This window comes from Aspergillus fumigatus, chromosome 7 (genome assembly GCF_000002655.1).
Source record: "Aspergillus fumigatus Af293 chromosome 7, whole genome shotgun sequence".
NCBI classification, from domain to species: Eukaryota; Fungi; Ascomycota; class Eurotiomycetes; order Eurotiales; family Aspergillaceae; genus Aspergillus; species Aspergillus fumigatus.
In genome coordinates, this window is record NC_007200.1 from 1886702 (window position 1) to 1905246 (window position 18545).

General features: G+C 52.3%; 5 protein-coding genes across 5 annotated transcripts; 2 read left to right on the forward strand and 3 right to left on the reverse strand.

The window, feature by feature from the left end:
* Positions 1 to 666: 666 nt before the first annotated feature.
* AFUA_7G08320 (heat shock factor family protein) lies at positions 667 to 1728 on the forward strand (the record flags this gene model as incomplete). The annotated part of the gene is made up of 3 exons (XM_743690.1): positions 667 to 999; positions 1106 to 1131; positions 1260 to 1728. 3 exons carry the CDS (start codon positions 667 to 669, stop codon positions 1726 to 1728), a joined length of 828 nt encoding a protein of 275 aa, XP_748783.1.
* Positions 1729 to 3679: 1951 nt separating this feature from the next.
* AFUA_7G08340 (putative subtilisin-like alkaline protease) lies at positions 3680 to 5646 on the reverse strand (the record flags this gene model as incomplete). The annotated part of the gene is made up of 3 exons (XM_743688.1): positions 3680 to 4761; positions 4834 to 5222; positions 5324 to 5646. 3 exons carry the CDS (start codon positions 5644 to 5646, stop codon positions 3680 to 3682), a joined length of 1794 nt encoding a protein of 597 aa, XP_748781.1.
* A 597-nt stretch (positions 5647 to 6243) lies between these two features.
* AFUA_7G08350 (glycoside hydrolase family 71 protein) lies at positions 6244 to 9076 on the reverse strand (the record flags this gene model as incomplete). Its single annotated transcript, XM_743687.1, has 3 exons — positions 6244 to 7480; positions 7593 to 8929; positions 8993 to 9076. 3 exons carry the CDS (start codon positions 9074 to 9076, stop codon positions 6244 to 6246), a joined length of 2658 nt encoding a protein of 885 aa, XP_748780.1.
* Positions 9077 to 10604: 1528 nt separating this feature from the next.
* On the forward strand, positions 10605 to 11541 carry AFUA_7G08360 (uncharacterized protein; the record flags this gene model as incomplete). The annotated part of the gene is made up of 2 exons (XM_743686.1): positions 10605 to 10955; positions 11020 to 11541. 2 exons carry the CDS (start codon positions 10605 to 10607, stop codon positions 11539 to 11541), a joined length of 873 nt encoding a protein of 290 aa, XP_748779.1.
* Positions 11542 to 12075: 534 nt separating this feature from the next.
* Positions 12076 to 13119, reverse strand: AFUA_7G08370 (uncharacterized protein; the record flags this gene model as incomplete). Its single annotated transcript, XM_743685.1, has 2 exons — positions 12076 to 12568; positions 13022 to 13119. 2 exons carry the CDS (start codon positions 13117 to 13119, stop codon positions 12076 to 12078), a joined length of 591 nt encoding a protein of 196 aa, XP_748778.1.
* Between the last annotated feature and the right edge of the window lie 5426 nt (positions 13120 to 18545).

Here is an 18545-nt window from a genome sequence, read left to right on the forward strand (position 1 = left end):
TTTGCTCATGGCTTCGGGCGAGGAGCGTCATCTCTTGCCTTTATTTATTTTCTCATCAATAGTTTGTTTTCTCATCCAAGACTCTAAAAGGGGTGAGTAGGTGCGTGTTACTGTATCTGACCTGCTCATTAAACCGGAAAGATACAAAGAGGTGATAAGAAACAATGGTAGTATCGCTTGCAATCGAGGCGCGACTCTCCAAACACCGTGACTATGTGCGCAACTAGGAAGGTTATTCTCGACCCCAGAACCACAGACCTCTACTACATCATGTCCACTAACTTGGGCATGGCTCGTTCGCCATGTGGGACATCCAGGAGCGAAACTACCTGATGCTGTTCTAATAATTGGAGAAATCGTGGTTCAGCTTCCAGAAGATGATCGCAAGCTTTTGCTCAATGGGAGGCCATGGCAATTCCTTGAACTGGGGCCAGATGAGAATGACCTTGGCGTAGAACTCATGTCAATCGAAAGCACCGTGGCAGAGCTCAGTGATGTCAGCGAGCGGGTAGACCACGGTAGACTCATAAACCAAGTGCTTCTGTCTCTGCTAATTCAACATTTCCGGTAGCTGCCTGGGAAATAGACCTCTTGAAAAAAGAGTTATTGCGTCGCAAAAATCGGCTTGTCCTCCTTCAAAGCCAGCAATATGGCCTTAGCGGCCCGATGAACCCGTTCCCAACCAACCCGATGATAGGAACAGCAATAAAGTCAACAGATTGGCAGGATGCGACGAAACAGTCAAAGAATATGCAGCTCCCCAATGGCTCATCGAGTCAGCATGCTCAGTCCCTTTCCGACACCTATGGATCCCCTCAGAATGCGGCGAGGCGGTTGAAGGTCATCGATCTCATGAGTATCTCCTCTACCCAGCACGCTCAGTCCACACCATACGTCACTGCAACAGGCCCGTCTACACAACCTGTCAGCCATACGCCATCTTCCGCTTGTACATCGAATACTGATGCTATGTATTCGCCCACTGAGACGGAAGAGCAAGTACGTACCCGATGCCATGTATTCGCCCAATACGACGGAGGAGCAAGCATCCCCGAGCTCGGCAGCATCATACTGTACAGCCGAAGAAACAAGCAGACTCAGGCAGCCACACCTTAAGCTTCAGGGCCATGCGTCACCACAATGCGAGGGCACTGGGGACTGCAATCGCCCTACATATTTCCTACAAACTCTATGACGGTAAGGAATCATTTGCAGGACACTCTGACTGTACAAACGCGACCCATGCTCATCCTCGGCAGTATCATAGATGACCCCAGAAATTCGCATCTCATCAGATGGTCCGACAAGGGGGATTCTTTCATCATTCCAGACAGGAACAAATTTGCTCGGACGTTACTCCCTACAATTTGCAGTCATGGTAATTTCAGAGCATTTTGCCGCCTTCTATGGTACTATAAGTTGGATCTCAAGAAGCAATCCTCTCCGTTGAGGTCATGGCAAAGCACTCCGTTCAGAGAATACAGCAATCCTAATTTTCGGCGAGACGATGAAACCGGGCCTTCGCATATGGAATGTCGAAGGAAGAAGACCAAAGCGCCCTCAGACCCTGGATCTCGGTCTTCCCTGTTCGCTCGGTGTTCACGTGCACGCGGAGAGTCCACCATGGATGAAGATCATGTCGCAAGCGACATGTGGCGAGACGACAAGCCATGCGAGAGTGTCCCAGGGTCACACTCTAGATATCCAAAGCGGCGACAGATAACTTAGGGGAACAGATAATATAAGGACTGCATTATACCGTAACACTCTATAGGTTGTGAAAGTTCGCATGTGGTAGTGCAAGCTACTTTGCAAAATATACAATTTAATGGCTCCCAATAGTACAGAATGATTTGTGGCTTTAACGCCGATAACACATCATAGCGGCATAGTCATTGGCATTTCTTCTGAAGTTAACATATGTAAGGCATTGCCAAGGTGCTGTCGTGAGACAATTTATTTTAAGTTTCACGACCAAAAAGGGGAAACAGCTAATGTCAAGGGGACAAATACCAACGGTAGACGATCTCCAAGGGCAGAGCTTGGGTGCCACACTATCCCGGATATGGCAAGGGCTTGCGTCCACTGTCCGCTCCGGAATAACCGGCGATAACAGCACCGACGGCTTTGACACGCCCGCACGAACGAGGTCGGAAATGATGGCACTGCATGAGAGCTGAAGGACGAACTCATCAACCGCGGTGCGAAGTTAGGTATACGTATCGCTGAGATCAATTAATTTGGTTTATTTAGCATTCGATCATGTTGAGCTATCTTGGTGGGTATCAAAATACGCTCAACTGGGTGGCGGGCGGACGACTGAAGGGGCCCAAAAGTTGAGCAGATTTTCGAAATATCAGGCGTACATTGTGCTAAATCGACTCTCGTAGGAGCTAAGCGATGACCTCCATTGGTAACTAAGATGTAGTCCCTTTGGATCCTGTGATCAACTACTGCTCAACTTTGCTCTCCACTCCGATCGGCGTTTTGTGGATTGGCTACATGACCAGCCCCACAACGCTTGAGAAGTGGATGCCGCCCAGATTACCACGGCCTCTGACCGTTCGCCATCGGTTCAACTAACTGATCAGACGGCGACATGGAAACCCTGGAAAACGAGAGCAGCAGTATGCTATACCGAGTGGGTCTGTATTGCTTCCGTGTCCAGATGCTCGCGAGAGCAACAAAAAGTATAGTCTTACTGGCAAACCCCATGGAAGATGCCATTTTGCTTTAATAGAGTGAAGACTCTTAGGCATCTCACAACCACTCATTCTACATGGCAAGCAACGATAGAGAATGTCCATTGACAGTCGAGTATCGACGGGAGAAACCGGGTGTGCAGATGCATGGCGGGTAGTCGATTTTGAAAAGCCCAAACTACCAGAGAACCTACAACCTCTCATCTCGGACAAGTTCGGCTTATCCGACCTGCTCACCGAACTGGGAAGGTACAAAGGGGTTATAAGAGACAATGGTAGTATTGCTCGCAATCGAGGCGCGACTCTCCTCACTCCGCGATTATGTACGCAACTAGGAAGCTTATTCTCGACCCCAGAACCACAGACCTCAGCATCGTCACATCCACTAACCTGGGCACAGCTAGTTCGCCATGTAGGATATCCTGGAGCGAACCTACCTGACGCTGATTTGTCAATTGAAGATATTGTGGTTCAGCTTCCAGAAGACGATCGCAAGCTTTTGCTCACTGGGAGGCCATGGCAATTTCTCGAGCCAGGGCCAGATGAGAATGACCTTGCCAAAGAAATCGACTCAATCGAAATCACCGTGGCAGAGCTCAGCGCTGTCAGCGAACGGGTAACCAAAGGTTAGCCTCACAAACCAAGTGCTTTGGCCCCTGCTAATTCAGCATTTCCTGTAGCTGCCCGGGAAATAGACACCCTGAAAGAAGAGTTACTGCGTCGCCAAAATCGGCTTGTTCTGCTTCACAGCCAGCAATATAGTCTTAGCGACCCGGAGAAATTTTAGTAGCTTCCTTATATATATAATAGATTCTACATGCTCCTATATGCTTTTATATAGTAATGACTATCATCATATTATCATCAAACCTTTCTAGATTCTACAAACCACTGCCCTCCTCACCCCTACTGTCCAGTACTATCAGGTACATTCATGCACACCGCACTCCGCGCCATGCCATACCGCGTTACCTATCTCAACTGGGATTCCCTTTTATACATTGGCAGAGCCCATTCCCATTGGAATAGTCCGTTGGCTCACACACCATCGTGTCCCCAGACGCACAGGTATAAACATTCAAGCACTGCTGGACGTCATAGCACATCGCCGCATGAGGCGGGGTAGTTTTGGGAGGAGGGGTCAAGCAGGTGCACGCTCCGGATTCGCATTGAACGGCCCCGGGCTTGGGGCAGTTATCCTCGCATTCGTCAGTAAGACGGCAGGGGCCTCCGATTGGGACGCTCGAGCTTTTGGGAGGCGTTGGAGTGGTGGTGGGGATGGTTTTGGTAGGGGTGGTGGTGGTGCGAGTGATGGTGCCGTCCCAGTCCTCGTAGTAGCGGCTGTCCGGGTTCTGCACGCTGTCCGGGTTGCGCGGGTCCAGGAAGTCCGGGTTCTGCTTGAGCGGGGTGCCAGGGCAGAAGAAGCCCGCGCAGCTGCTGCCACAGCCGGCGCCGGCGCAAGTCGGCTGGGGCGGGCCGGTGCGGAAGGTCAGGGGCGACGGCTGGGGCGGGAACGCGACGGGGCAGGACCCGCCGCTGCTCTGCCGTTTTGCTTTGGAGAAGTCGCTGCATTCGGGGACAATGGATCGGCCCCACTTCTGACCGTTCCAGACCACATTGTCGATATACCTCTGGTAGGGCCCTTCGGGGTGGTTGGGCTGCGGCTGCCGGCGGTATGCAAGGCGCAGAATCCTCTCCTTCACGCTGGCGGCGGTGGTCAAGGTGGAATCGAGGCCGCGGAAATATGCTGCCAGACCGGCGACCGTTGCGGAGGCGAAAGACGTCCCCTGGGTGGTGCGGTACTCTGTCGCGGACTCGGGGTCAGAGTCGGCCATCCGCAGACCGTAACCAGGCGCGTAGCAGGTAACCCAGTCCGCATTGGCGTGCTGGCCCAAAATGCCTTGTCCGAGAACCGACCCGACGACGATGAGCTCTGGGATATGGTTGGGGTTGGCGGGGTCTCCGAAAAGCGCCGGATAGCCGTTGGGAGAGCCAGGGGAGTTTCCGGAGCCCGTGACGAACACGGCGCCGAGTTTGATGATCTCTCGAATCAGTAAGGCTAGGCAAGAGGCAAGAATGGTCAGTCAAAGAGCACGGCGTCCTACTTGGGGATGGACAAGAAGAGACTTACCCATCTTCTCCAGAAATGCCGCCGTCAAATCGCCTTGGGGGATCGAGATGGAGAGGTTGACGACGCTCTTGGCCCCCCTCGCCCCGGTGGATATGTCGGCGTGCACCTTGGCGAGCGCGTCGAGCCAGTGCTCGTTAATGGACTTTTGAAAGTCCCACGCGGTCGCCACCACGGTCGCCTTGCGCGCGATGCCAACCGTCTTCCCCACCTCCTTGGAGAGACACAAGCTTCCGTGCCGCTTGGGGTCGTTTTCCATCCAGCCGCTCACGGGGTACGGCCCCGGAAGCAACGGGTGGAGGAACGACACGTCGCTGAATTCTGGGTGCGAAGGCTGGGCGCCAAAGTCGACGTGGTACACATAAGTGCCCTCGCCCGCCGACGAGTCGAACCTATTACAGTCTGTATCAGTCACGGTCACACACACACACACACACACACACAGGAGGAGAGGAACACAGCAGGGGAAAGAACAAACAAAAGAACAGCATACCTGTAATCTCCCTGGACTGGGACGGGACCGATATCAGGAGGCCAGGAAAGTGAGACCATGTTGTCAGGCGAATTCCGCTCGACAATCTCGCTGCGCTTGGCAAGAATGGACCGCTCTTGTAATTCACTTTCAGTGCTGTTCAAAGTGTCCATAAACCAATCATCGTCCCCAGCAGGTGGTCCGCTTTCCGAGGTCGGGTTACGGGCCACGCCCCAAAACCTGACCATCAGTTGGCCCTTGGGGATATAGGCGTCCGCGACCTGCGCGTGGCCCCGGATGGCGTCGGTCTGGTCGCTGGTGAAGGCCGGGACAAAGAAGAACATGGTGCCCAGCTGGTCCGTCCTGGACTCGAACAGATCCAACGCGGAGCCCCCAAGCTGCTGCTGCAGGGTGGTCCTGATGCCGTCGACGTTCCGCGGGTCGCGAGGGATAACCACGCGAGGAATGGCCGTGGCGGTGGTTGCGATTGCGGTCGTCGTCGTGATGTCGCTTGCGCCGCACCCCGTCACCTGGGTGCAGAAGGAGATGGTGGATGTCGTCGTGGTGACGGCCCGCTTGGTGAGCTTCCGGAACTCTTCGAAGGGGATCCGAGGCGCCCGTGTCGGGGCGGCCCCTTCGGCGGCCCGCTTGGCCACAATGCCATATGAGAGGGTCGTGGTGCACACGCTGGCTGTCGCTGTCTCGCAGCTGTCCTCCTCCGGGTCTGGCTTGTCCGGGTACGTGGGCTTGCGATCGGGGCCGATGCTAGAGGGAAGATCAAATAGAAGCGTCAGCAACGACACAGCGAAGTGGAGGTGAAGGAGAGATGAAGACCATGCATGGCTCGGGGATGTTGCCGGCCGACTTACGTGATTTGGGGCCAGGGAATTTTCAGTGTGAGTCCTGGGGGTGGGTTGGGTCCGACTGGCGGCGGGCCTCCCCTATATGAAAAGTTTAGCACGGCGGCAGCCGAAAGAAGGAAGGTATCGGCTTGTGCCGGGGGGAGTGACATACTCGGGGTAGATGCCCGGATTTTTGAAGCCGGGCAAGACGATGCCACCAACATTGGGGGGGCACGACCATATGAACCAGACCCAGCAGGGAATGACAGGAACAGGATCACCACCATCCACCTGGATCGCAGTGGGCTCTGGGAGCCAGTCCCTGACCCAACTTGCTGTTTCCGTGGGGAAAACGGTGGCGGGGAACGGCCCGGTAACAATAGGAACGACGACAGGGTCGCTAGTAGAGGTCGTCGTGGAAGTTCCGCTTGGATCTGGCATCGCACTAGGGCCACTCCATGGCCACGGAGGCGGACGGATGGTCCGGGCTACGGGCGCCGCTGTGATGCCGGCGACGGGAGTCGGCGTGATGACAAAGGGGGGCGGGCTGACACTCGCCGTCGGGATGATGATGGACGGGACGCCACCGTCGACTGTCGTGGTTAGGATCACCTCCGAGAAGCTGATGAGGTCCGTGGTCACCGGCGGGATGGAAATCTCAGTGGAGACGGTGACAGCAGTGTAGTGGGTCGTCACGGTGCCGTCGACCGTATCCGTTGTCATCCACCCGAACTCGAGAGATGTTTGCCAGGGGTCGAAGGAGATGGTGGTCGGACTGGCGAGGGAAGAGGGTGGGAGGACAAGGACACAGGGGGGCGCACACTGGGCCGTCGGCGCGGTCCAGACGGCGGGATCCAGGGTGACGGTGGGATACTTGTCCTGATTCCCGTCGTCGCCAATGGGTCGGCTGCCACAGATATCGGGGCAGTAGCCGTGTTCGCAGGCAAACTTGCAGAGGCCGTAGTCGTCCGTGGACGAGTCGAGGTAATATCCCGTCACGTTCGTCTTGGGCGGTGTCTGAACCAAGATGCCGGTCGAGGTACAGGTGCAAGCGTGGATGGGGCAGAAGCCAAGATGGCATCCAAAGTCGCAGAGGCCCTGGAAGGCGCCGGCGCCGGTGCCCCCCGTGCATGCGGGCGGCAGGAAAGGCGAGTAGCCCAGGACGACGCCGTCGTTGGGAGTCTGACCGCAAACCGAGTCCGGGCAGTACCCGTGGTTGCAGTCGAAACTGCAGAGCCCCGCGAAGGAGCCGCTCTTCCCGGGGAGCGGATAGCCCGCCAGTCCCGTGTCGTTAGGGGCATTGGCGACGCCCTTCTTGAGGCAAGTACAGGCGGCGCTGGGGCAGCTAGATAGGGGTGGGTAGGTCAGAATGTCAGTGATGTTGACTGATACACAAACGGGCCGGAAATCGTAGGGTCGGATCGGGGCAGTCATGTTAATGTACTTACTAGCCATTCGCACAGGCGAAGTCGCAGACGCCGATGAATTCAAGCACACCGAAGCCCTTGACGCAATCCAACTTGGAAAGGTCGCCAGTGGTCGTGACCGGGGTGATAGGGGGACCCCTGGCACTCCCCACCCAAGGGTTGTAATTGTTGAGGCCTCCATTGCAGCTGCTGGTGATGGACGCCCCCGTGATGGTGGCAATGGTCGCGCCCCCTCTCTTCACCGTCACCACGACTTGACCGCTTGCCGTCCCGATCGGGACGCTGCCGTGGTAAACACCAACGCCCCCGTGGGGTTCCTGGTCCCATCCGCCGGCCTGAACCACGCCGCCGATGCTGACTTGGACCTGGGCGTTGCTTGTGAGGAGCACGTCGTAAAAGACCCTGTCCTCCATCATGGCGTTGGGCGAGTACTCGAACTGCAGCTGGTTCGCCGTGTTGCCGGTGGTGCCGCCGTCGGAACAGGCCCCGTTCTTGTTGACTCGGTACCATGCCACGAGGCGCTCTTCCGTGACGGTGGCGGTTCCGGACTTGTACATGGAGATGTAGTACGGGAGCGTCTCGCGCCAGCCGTCGTGGGGCATGTCCTTGACGTAGTTGAAAGGAGCACGGCCAATGTCGAAAGCCTCGTACTGGCGGTCGTCCAGGGGGCCGATATAGTGCGACTCGCCGTAGTCATTCCACGAAATGATCTCGATGAAGTCGGGCTGGCGGTCGAGGGAGATGGCCTGCTGCCAGCGCTGGAACCACATGTCGTCGCCGCGCCATAGCCAATTCTTCTCGTAGCCGGGCAGGTTGGTGTAGAACCACGGGGAGATAGGCATCATGTACGGCTTCGAACCCAAAAAGTCGTAGTACGAGGCGTCGGGATAGGTTGTCATGTTGGCCGGCCCCTTCGGCCAGGCGTCCCAGCTGAAGAGACCGTCGGCAATGCCGTCGCCCAGGTGGACGGCTGGCTGGGCACCGACAGATGACCAGTCGGGCATGAAGAAACAGTTGGTCTCCTTCTTGATATCCTTCCAGTCGTCGGCATTATTGGGACCCTCGAAGGTTGAGACGAATGGCTTCCCGGCCGTCTTGAAGTAGGTGTCTTTGGCGCCGTATCCCTTGATCATGTCGATGACGACAGACTTGTCCCAGGGGCCATTGCCGGCGTAGTCGAATGAAAAGAGGAGCTGAAAGCCAATGTCATCGGCCGCGGTGAAGGCCATGGGCAGGGCAATGTCGTTGGTGGGGTCCTTGTTGGCCATGTTCAGCACAAAGGCATCTATGCCTGCAGCTTGGGCGGCCTGCATCTCATGTCTCCAGTCGATCAAGCCAAGGGACTTGGTGTTGCCCACCTGCGCGGCGTCCGGTGTCGTTAGTCAACCCCTGGGGCGGACAGGGAGTGAGATGTGACTTACCATATAGTGAGCAAACACGGCCTTGGCTTCGACAAGGCTCACGCCCCATGCCAACGCCGAAGCGAGGGCAGCCAGCAGCTTCATGGTGACTTGGTCTGACTGTGGGAAGCAGCCGGGCTGGAAGGATGTGCAAGCATATGAACCGAGCCTGCGGGAAAAGAACGACCTCCTACCTCCTTCTTATACCTGAAGCTACCTACCCATCACCCGAAAGCCCACATGGCAGGGGGCACACTCCGGCCTGAGGTGCTCCGCCCGGAGATTATCTAAACCATAGAGCGCAAGTGGCCGGGGCGTCCACAGCCCAATTTCCTCAGTGCTTATGACTACAGAGTAGTCCTCTTCCACAGAACTAATATCGGCAAAATAGTGGCGGCAATTTGGAATTCTGACACCTCCTGCGCCGCAACTTAGTTTATTTAGTAACTTTCTAGAACGAACAGAAAGCACAGCTTCTTGCCGGCCGGCCGATTGTGAAAACTGACCATTCGCTATGAAGGGCACTTATGAAGGGCATCAATAGTTTAGCGACCTTCCTCGTTGGTACACCCAGGCACTGGCAGCCTCTGCATGACTCATTCGGAGCCATTCGGAGCCGTTCGGCCGTTCCCTCGAACGGTCGAACCCGTGGGACGCTATCAAAACGTGTCTAAGCGATGCTTAGCTGCTGGTCAGGAACTATCGAGGCAATTTCAAACAGACTCGGTGTGGGAGCAAATGGCATTGGCGACGAGGGCGGCTGCCCCGGCCGCTCTAAATGAGGCTACTGCAGATGGTCCCCCGTTGTCACATCCCCAGTGCAACGTTGAGCGGCCTGTTTACCGTAGTAAAAACAAACTAGAGAAGAAGGAGAGGTAACTAGCGATGTCTGGAGACTAGACTAGAGAAAGTCCTGAGAAAAATGAGGAAGAGGACTGAGTAGTTGTGATGGGGACTGAACTAGAAGTCCAGGCAGGTACCACCAAGCAGTCTAACTAGATATAATCTAGTATGAGAGGCTACGAGGTAACCGTTCTTTAAGCCTCCACACTAGGTTTAATTAGTACTAGTGAGGTTGTATCGCTAAGAAAAGGGACCAAGAAAGGGCCTAGACAAATGGGCTCACTTGTTGTAGTAGTAGGTGACCGGTGCTGTGAACCTCGCATGATACTCGCCTGCTCACAGCTCACGCGCAACTAGTGAGTGGCCAAGGCGCCATTCATCCTTCGCGCTGGAACTACTAGTTTCAGATTCCAAATAATGTTGACTGTTGTGTTTTCCTCGGACGGTGGACCGAGGGAAAAGCACATGCAAAGACCTTGATCAGGCCAGCGCTAAATCATCGAAATATCTATGATTGGTGTTCCTGAGGGTCTGGATTCTTGGCAGTAAGGCAACAACTCCTCGCTAGGCTGGATTGGGAAGGCACCACCATGCTAGTGTACTTCCTTGCTTTTTAATGGCCAGGTATCACGTGATTATTAATGAGTGGAGATTGCTGATAGGCTGCCGGCCCGGCGGGCCGTGGGATATCCATGCCTTAGGCTGCATCCACTCCGGCGGGGTGGGTGCGAGCCTGAGGCACGGATACGCAGGACACCTGGCCCCCCTTCAACCATTAATATTGACTATCATGGAGCATCTCGGTCAGTCAATTCTGACAAGTTTTGCCTCGGTTCCAGATATATTCCGAGTATTGCTCGTATCCACTCACCTTGCCCACCTTACCCACCCGTCACCCATGCTGTCTCGCGCCAGAATCATTTTCCGCAAGCTCCGTGGTAGTGGCAGCCGTGGCAGCGAGCCCGCGCCATCAGCGCCGGCCATGACAGCAGAGAGTGAAACGGACGACCCACCCCCTCGCGCCCTCCATATCAGCGACTGGAGGCGGTCAGCCCCCGAGCAACGCTACCACGGTCAACAGCGCATGGAAATTATTGTCGTGAATGCCAAAGGCTCCGCCGATGGCTCTCGTCTTGACGAAGTAAGTGCCCAGTGTAATAAGCTCTGAGAACCCCCAGCTGAGCTTACCCTACGTGGTTCATTAGCTACTGGGGAGAGAGAAGGATCCTTGGCGCGAGTTCGACGTTACATTGGACGACTCTGGCACAGATTTCGTTTGTAATGGTTACCTCTTCACTGTCCACTTCACCTCGGCCAGCGGTCGGGGGTCTTATTCAGCGATGCTCTCCCTCTATCAGCATATCCCCCTCATCTTCACATATGATGCTTCATCAAGGGAATCATGGGACGAAATGGTCACCGAGTATGAGGGGATGCGCAGCCGCTGCAAAGATGGGGTCCACCCCTTTCTTACAATAATGATTGCCGCTATGGGTGAAGGTGAAGCCCTCATGGACGCGGAAGCTAAGGCGTTTGCAGCCCAGCGGGACTGTCTCTTTGTCAAGGTCTCACCCAGAACTGGGCGCGGCATGTGCGATGCAGTCTGCTCACTAGTTGAGCTGGCGTACGGCGCTCGTGATCAATATACTACGGATCAGGAGGACTCTCCCCAGAGGTTAAAGAGGGCGAACGCAATTGCGGCATTATTCCCACCTAGGGATGTCTAGCTCAAAAAAAGACTGCATAGGACCGGTGCGTTCAGGTGGGTGAGAGAATGGCCAGGAGATTAGGCGCTGCTAAATATATTCAGTGCTCTGCTCAGAATTAATGCAATGTGAAGGAGGTCTTACAAGCAGTAGACGGTTCTCAGACTTGCGACACATCCAGTGTATTCTTGAAGGCACTCACGGACTGATCATACTTGCTTGGACCAGGAATCTGTGTTCCCCAAGAGCAAATGTCTACTCCAAAGGAGAAGAGCACAGGCGTAATTTTCCAAAAGATTATGCTTTTAGGAGGGACGTGCTGGATCGTCGAAGTCATATGAGTTCCACTCGTTTAATTATTTAACTATTGGGCTACCAGCAATCTTGTGCAACCTTCATCCTCAAAAGCCAGCACAGACGTACATGCAGATATTGACGGTGCTGCAGCACCTTGTTTAGTCCTCGACCAGGCACAAGAGGTGTACCACCCAAAACGCCATAAAGCTCGCCGACAACTTAGACGTCCCCAGTAGCCAGGAATCCTTCGTGACACGATTAAATGTCGTTGTTTCCATCAGAGATACATCCATCGAAAGGTAGGCCGACACCACAGTAAGCATCCTCGCTAAAGTTGCTGACCTTGCCCAGCTTCAACCACCCATTCCAAGTGCCGCCTTGATCCAGACGCAAACACTGTATTTCGCAGACTGTCCCATTCTCCGCAATCCGAATGTACTCCGCGACGGCACCTTGTATCGCACTTTCCTGGGCCGTCGTATTGCACTGGCCAGTAGCATTGAATGACCACTTGACATTATCGAAGCTGCCGGTGATACGTCGACAACTGGGCTGATCGAAAAAGCCATTGACGATGCGTGAAAACCCCGGGGAAAAGTCGGCAACAGTGTGCAGAAAGCCCAGACATGCTAGCGCAGCGATGACAGCATGGCAGACCTTGGTAGGAATGTTGTTAGGGGCTCGTGACCAATGCCAGACTGCGGCAAACATGACGAGAATACCGAGATGGGCGAACCCGTACTCAACCAACCTGACAATAGGAACATCAATACGGTCAACAGGCTGGCAGAATGAGACCAAACAATCCAAGAATATAGAGCTTCCCAATAACTCATCAAGCCAGCATGTTCAGTCCCTTTCTGACACCTATGGATCCCCTCTAAACGCGGCAAGGCAGTTAAAGATCATAGATCTCATAAATATCTCCTCCAACCAGCACGTCCAGTCTGCACCATACGCCACTGCATCACTAAACGCGGTGGTACAGTCCGAGGACTTAGAACCTGTGGATAACCCGTCTCGGCAGCAAAGTCAGTGTCCAACGGGCCCATCCACACCACCTGTCAGCCATGCGCCATTTTCCGCCTGTACGCCGAATACTGATGCCATTTATTTGACTGCTGCGACGGACGAGCAAGCATCCCTGAGCTCGACAGCGTCGTACTGTACAGCCGAAGAAACAAGCGGACTCCGGCAGCCGCACCTTGAGCTGCAGGGCCAGGCGTCACCACAATGCGAGGGGACTGGGGACTGCGATCGCCCTAAGTATTTCCTACAAACTCTACGACGGTAAGGAATCATTTACAGGACACTCTGACTGTACAAACGCGACCCATGCTCATCCTCGGCAGTATCATAGACGACCCCAGAAATTCGCATCTCATCAGATGGTCCGACAAGGGGGATTCTTTCATCATTCCAGACAGGAACAAATTTGCTCGGACGTTACTCCCTACAATTTGCAGTCATGATAATTTCAGAGCATTTTGCCGCCTTCTATGGTACTACAAGTTGGATCTCAAGAAGCACTCCTCTCCGTGGAGGTCATGGCAAAGGACTCCGTTCAGAGAATTCAGCAATCCTAATTTTCGACGAGACGATGACGCTGGGTTTTTGCGTATTGAAGGACGAAGGAAGAAGACTAAGGAGTCCTCAAACCATGTATCTCGGTCTTCCGTGTCCGATCCGTTTTCCCGTTCTGGCAGAGAATCCAGTATGGATGAAGATCATGTCGCATGCGCGAGTGTCCGAGGTTCATACACTAGATATCCAAAGCGGAGACGGGTATCTTAAGGGAACAGATGGTGTAAAAACTGCATTGTACCATAACGCTCAATAGGTTGTGAAAGTCCGCACGTGGTAGTGCAAGCTACTTCGCAGAATGTATAATTTATTGGGTTCCCACATAGTACAGGTTATTATGTGATTTAACCACCGGTAACACAACATAGCCGGATCGTTATTGCCATTTTCGTATGAAGTCAAACATATGCAAAGCTTTGCCAAGGCTGTCATGAGACAATTCTTTTGGCTTCTGGACCAAAAGCGGACACGGCTAATGTCAAGGGGACAATATCACGGTACACCATACCCCAAGGGCAGAGTTTAGGTGCCACACTATCCCAGATCTGCCAGGGGCCTTCGTCCACTGCCCGCTCTGGAATAACCGGCGATAAAAGTACCGCGGCTTTGGCACGCCCGCACAAATTTAACCACGAGGTCGGAAATGATGGTGCGGCCTGAGAGCTGAAGGACGAACTCAATCAACCGCAGTGCGGTGCCAGGTGTAAGTATTTGATCAACTTCATCTATAGCATTCAATCATGTTGAACTATCTTAGTGGGTATTTTCAAATAAGCACAACTGAGGTGGCGGACGACTGAAGGGGGGCTAAGTGATGACTTCGAGTGGTGACTAAAACGTTAAGTCGCTGTGATCAACTCCGATCAACCATATGACCGACCCACTATAGCTTACCTCAGGATGGTGGGCCCATATACCCTGTTCAACCACGCGCCCCACGGGACTAATGCAGTCCTTCGATTGTTGCAGACTGGCAATAAATGATGTGATCAAGATGAAGCATACACGTCGGTATCAAGCATGCACACCAAAATCATAGTAGTCTTCATCCACATTGACAAGAAGTTACCATGTTTCCATACTCATTGTTTCGCCCGAGTATATGGTTGTAGACACTATTTTAAGGGACATTACCAAAAAAGTAATAAAAGCTAGGTGTACGTTGGGAACACGCATATGTCAATGCTGACCGAACGATTCGGGAAGTTCATAACCCATATTATTTCATTGGAGCAGATTTATCCTTGTACTATTTGCATACTCCAGCCTTATTGCTTCACTCTTGACCAATTAGTTGATTCAACTCGGCGACCAACCATTAAGGAAGTCTATCACGTGATCACAGAGACGCTGATTGGACAGCTCCATTTTCCTGGATCCATAAATCATTACTATGATAGGTCACATTCGTTAGCAACTAACCTTAGTAGAGTTGAGCCGTCGCGAAATTCCACTCGACGTTTGAATTAGTGATGCGCGCTGGTACTACAGATTTTGATCACCCCTTTTGATTGGTTAGCCGAATTGAGGTACAAGTGTAACAATCTATCATGTATGTTGACGACAAATATAGCTGGAGGGATGGGGCTTGCCTACTGAGCTGTTACCTACAGCCGTCTGCTGTTTCTTGGGCAGCATCCTGTAGGCTCTGTTGAATATACTACCTTCTGACTTCATAGTGGCTACGAATAATCCAGTACTGACTGGGTATGCAACAACCTGAGACATCCTAATAGAGCTGGTGAGTACAAAACTCATTTTTTACGTTGAACCTGAGCCTCACGTACGGACCCGTGGTGGCCATGTGGTGTGACGCCTATACTGGTGGGTCACATGGCACACTGATTAGGGCAGTTCTTCTCATCTCTGTTGAGCAGGGCCCTTTCTGGGTCACCACTGCCTGGATATGCTACCAATATTGATCGCGCAAAAACCATATACTTGTGGTCAAATGTTCTATTCCGTAGGTCGCGCTCCTCCGTTACATATACTCCTGGACAGATTAGGGTTGCAGATATTTAGGTTTCAATTTGCCATCAGGGAGCGTTTTCCAGCGTCAAATCCTCTTTCATCGCGCGTTGAGAGTGCTCTCGAACAGGAAGGAGAAAAAATTATCGCCATGCCGCCCCCTGGATTATTCGGACGTCTGATCCAGAATAAACGCAGACTACTCTGGGAGAAGAGAGAGGGGGTGGACGCCACCCTCATTGTGGCCGATGTGAAGTTTGGGGTTCATAGCATGATTCTCGGGGCGGAAAGTCCTATACTACAATCGCGCTTTCAGGCAAGCCTTCGCAAATCAGGGCTATGGGAGATTATCATCGAAGAAGCGGATATACACACGGTGTGGAGAACTCTGATGCTCATATACCTCGGGTACTACTCCACAAGCCCATGCCCAAAAGTTGCTACGTCAGGTGCGTTCATATCCTTGTCCCACAGTGCTATACTAACAAATAATCTAAGACACATTGCGAGGTGAATCTCTTCATGCATCAGTATACTTTTTGGCTCAGCGCTGGGGCTTATCACAAGGCCTGCAGAAGCTAGCTCTGCGAAATTGCACCGTTAAAGGTCAAAGTCATAGCAAATATACACGACGGAGGGAAAGGCTAGAGGTATTAGATCCTCACTGAACTCTGTATTTATCTGATGCGAATGGACTGGCCACTATCCCGTTCTCCTTTTTACTACGGGGTATTATCCTGTTCTTCCTCCTCAGAACTCGTCTGGGTGAAATTTGGCCGAACGCTGTACGAGACATTGTAAATGTAGAATCAAATGAAACTTTACAAGCAGTAGAGCAGGCCCGCAATCTGAGTGATATGTTTGTCCTCTTCGTGGGAGGCAATTCCCATTGTGATGTTCTTCTATCCTATAACTATCGATTTATACGAGCACTAGCCCAACACAACTGCGGAACGGCCTGGTGTCTTTATATCGGCTTGACATCATATCCGTATAGTCTTCTTGTTACACAAAGTAGTTTCAGCCTACGAGGTGGAATATAGATGGCATTTAGTACTGATGTTTCAATGAACCCATGTTACCACAAAGGGCGAAACAGTTCAAAATATGTATAGTTACAGCAGCACTTGATTCCGAAGATTACGCCTTAAGAGTCAACGCTGTATATGACCCGTCTTTACAAGGCTCAGTGGGAAGAGAAAGAACTCCATCCTCTACATATGCACCAGTAGCTGGGAAGCCCGTCTTCTCAAATCTTGTCATACATGAACTCTCCCGCTCTGCTACTCCGATGATCAACTCCGGGGGACTATTTAAGATCGCGCGAGGATGTTCAACCGTGTGGATATCCAATTGACCTCGGGATATCCCTAGCTATTTGTGTAAGCTCAAGAATGCTGTGCCCAATAGTACGACACACTTGCATGTGCCATTTGCTCGCCCTCCTTGACTAGAGTTGTTATTTCATGCTGGAGCTATAGTAGCATCTGGTCAATATATCATCAATGACAATGTCAGCCTACTTTGTGGGCAATGTTCGTAAGATAATAATATTTCTCGAAACCATTTTCGAATGTAGAATTAAATAGAGTGAGACTATCATCTGCACCGTTACCCTAGGAAACCCTGGTAGAACAAACCAGAATGTCTGATGAGCCACTTCCTTTCCACCAGGCCAAAAGGTGCTATAGGCAAAGGCTCTGGAAGACAGGCGAGGGTGCCGATGCATTTATTATCATTGGCGGCTTCAGAATTCCGGTCCACTCTTCGATCTTGGAGGAAGAGAGCCGATATTTTCAGTGCTAATTTCGCTGGAGTTTCCAGAAGAGAGGCAGACCAGAGTTGCATTTCAATATTAAAAATGTCAATACTGTGTGGCGAACGTTGGAACTTATGTATCTCGGAACATACTCAAATGAGCTCTGTCCCTTATCTTACCTTTCTAGTAGGTTCCTGTTCTCCTCTATGTCGCTAACCATACTAACAAATACCATAGACGAAGCAAATGAGCTTGCGCTGCATGGGTCGGTATACAACCTGGCAGTGTCCTGGGGATTACCGAACAACCTTCAAGAGATTATCTTTCAAAATTATAAGAATACAGTCGAGAATACCTGGCAGCCTCTCGCCTTTCTGGAGTCTGTTAACATAATTTTCAGTCTTCTAGGGGAGAGCGGTACGGTCCACAGACACGGAATGTCTATTATAACCAGTGATCGGTTAGACCTAGATCGGCTATGAGAAGACAGAATCGCGCAACTCGTTGTCCAGCAACTCGAAACCAGGCGCGAGGATTTTGAAGACGATTCATTAATAACGTTGTGCCGGTCACTGCAGAATTCCCCTGTATTACTGAGGTTATTTTTGCAGCGTTGGCTAGTATCCCCGGCCCAGGCACCAAAATGTACCTGCCAGGCGTGATGTGCTTGTACAGTTAGTTTCATTATGGTGACACTATTATTATGCAGCTTCTAGACGCTTAGCTATTTGCTTACTGATAGTATACCACCCTTAAAATTTCGAGCAGCACCGTTTTTAGCTACAGTAATTGCTGACGGGTTGGATCATCATAGATTTGTCTGCCGGTGGACAGTCTACGCTCTCCCAAATCGTTTGCCATTACCTTAGTCTAACAACACCTCGACAGGTACCGATTGAGTGGCGATTTGTTTGTAGAGTGAAATTAAGCCTCTATGCCTAATTTCACAATAGAACAGATATTGTTCGACGTATATACATGCTAGTGAAAACCGCCTTACTTAACAACGCAATACGTATAATTCAAAGGGGAGACACAGAATGGGTTCAAGACATTCAAGACATGGGCGGAAAGACAATGTTTCATGAGAGCAAACAGGTGCCCATAATGTAAGATTTGGACAGAGTAAACCAAGGGGAGATTGCGACGTGTGTTAATAAATATGAATTCAAATTGGCCTCCTCTAACAGGGAGCGTAATGGAGACAACGGTGGGCAACACGCTCCATAAAAATAGATGCACCAGGAAGAGGCAGGCTCGGTCTAATACTGCGGTGTACCTGTTGCGAAGCTTATTTTGTTGCCTCTTGTTGCGTTTAGGGCACAAGTCTGAAGCAGAAGTGCCTAAGCCATCCCTATGCCTCGATTGATTGGTGCAGTGGAGATGCTCTAGGAGGGGAAGGGAGGAAACCGGGAGG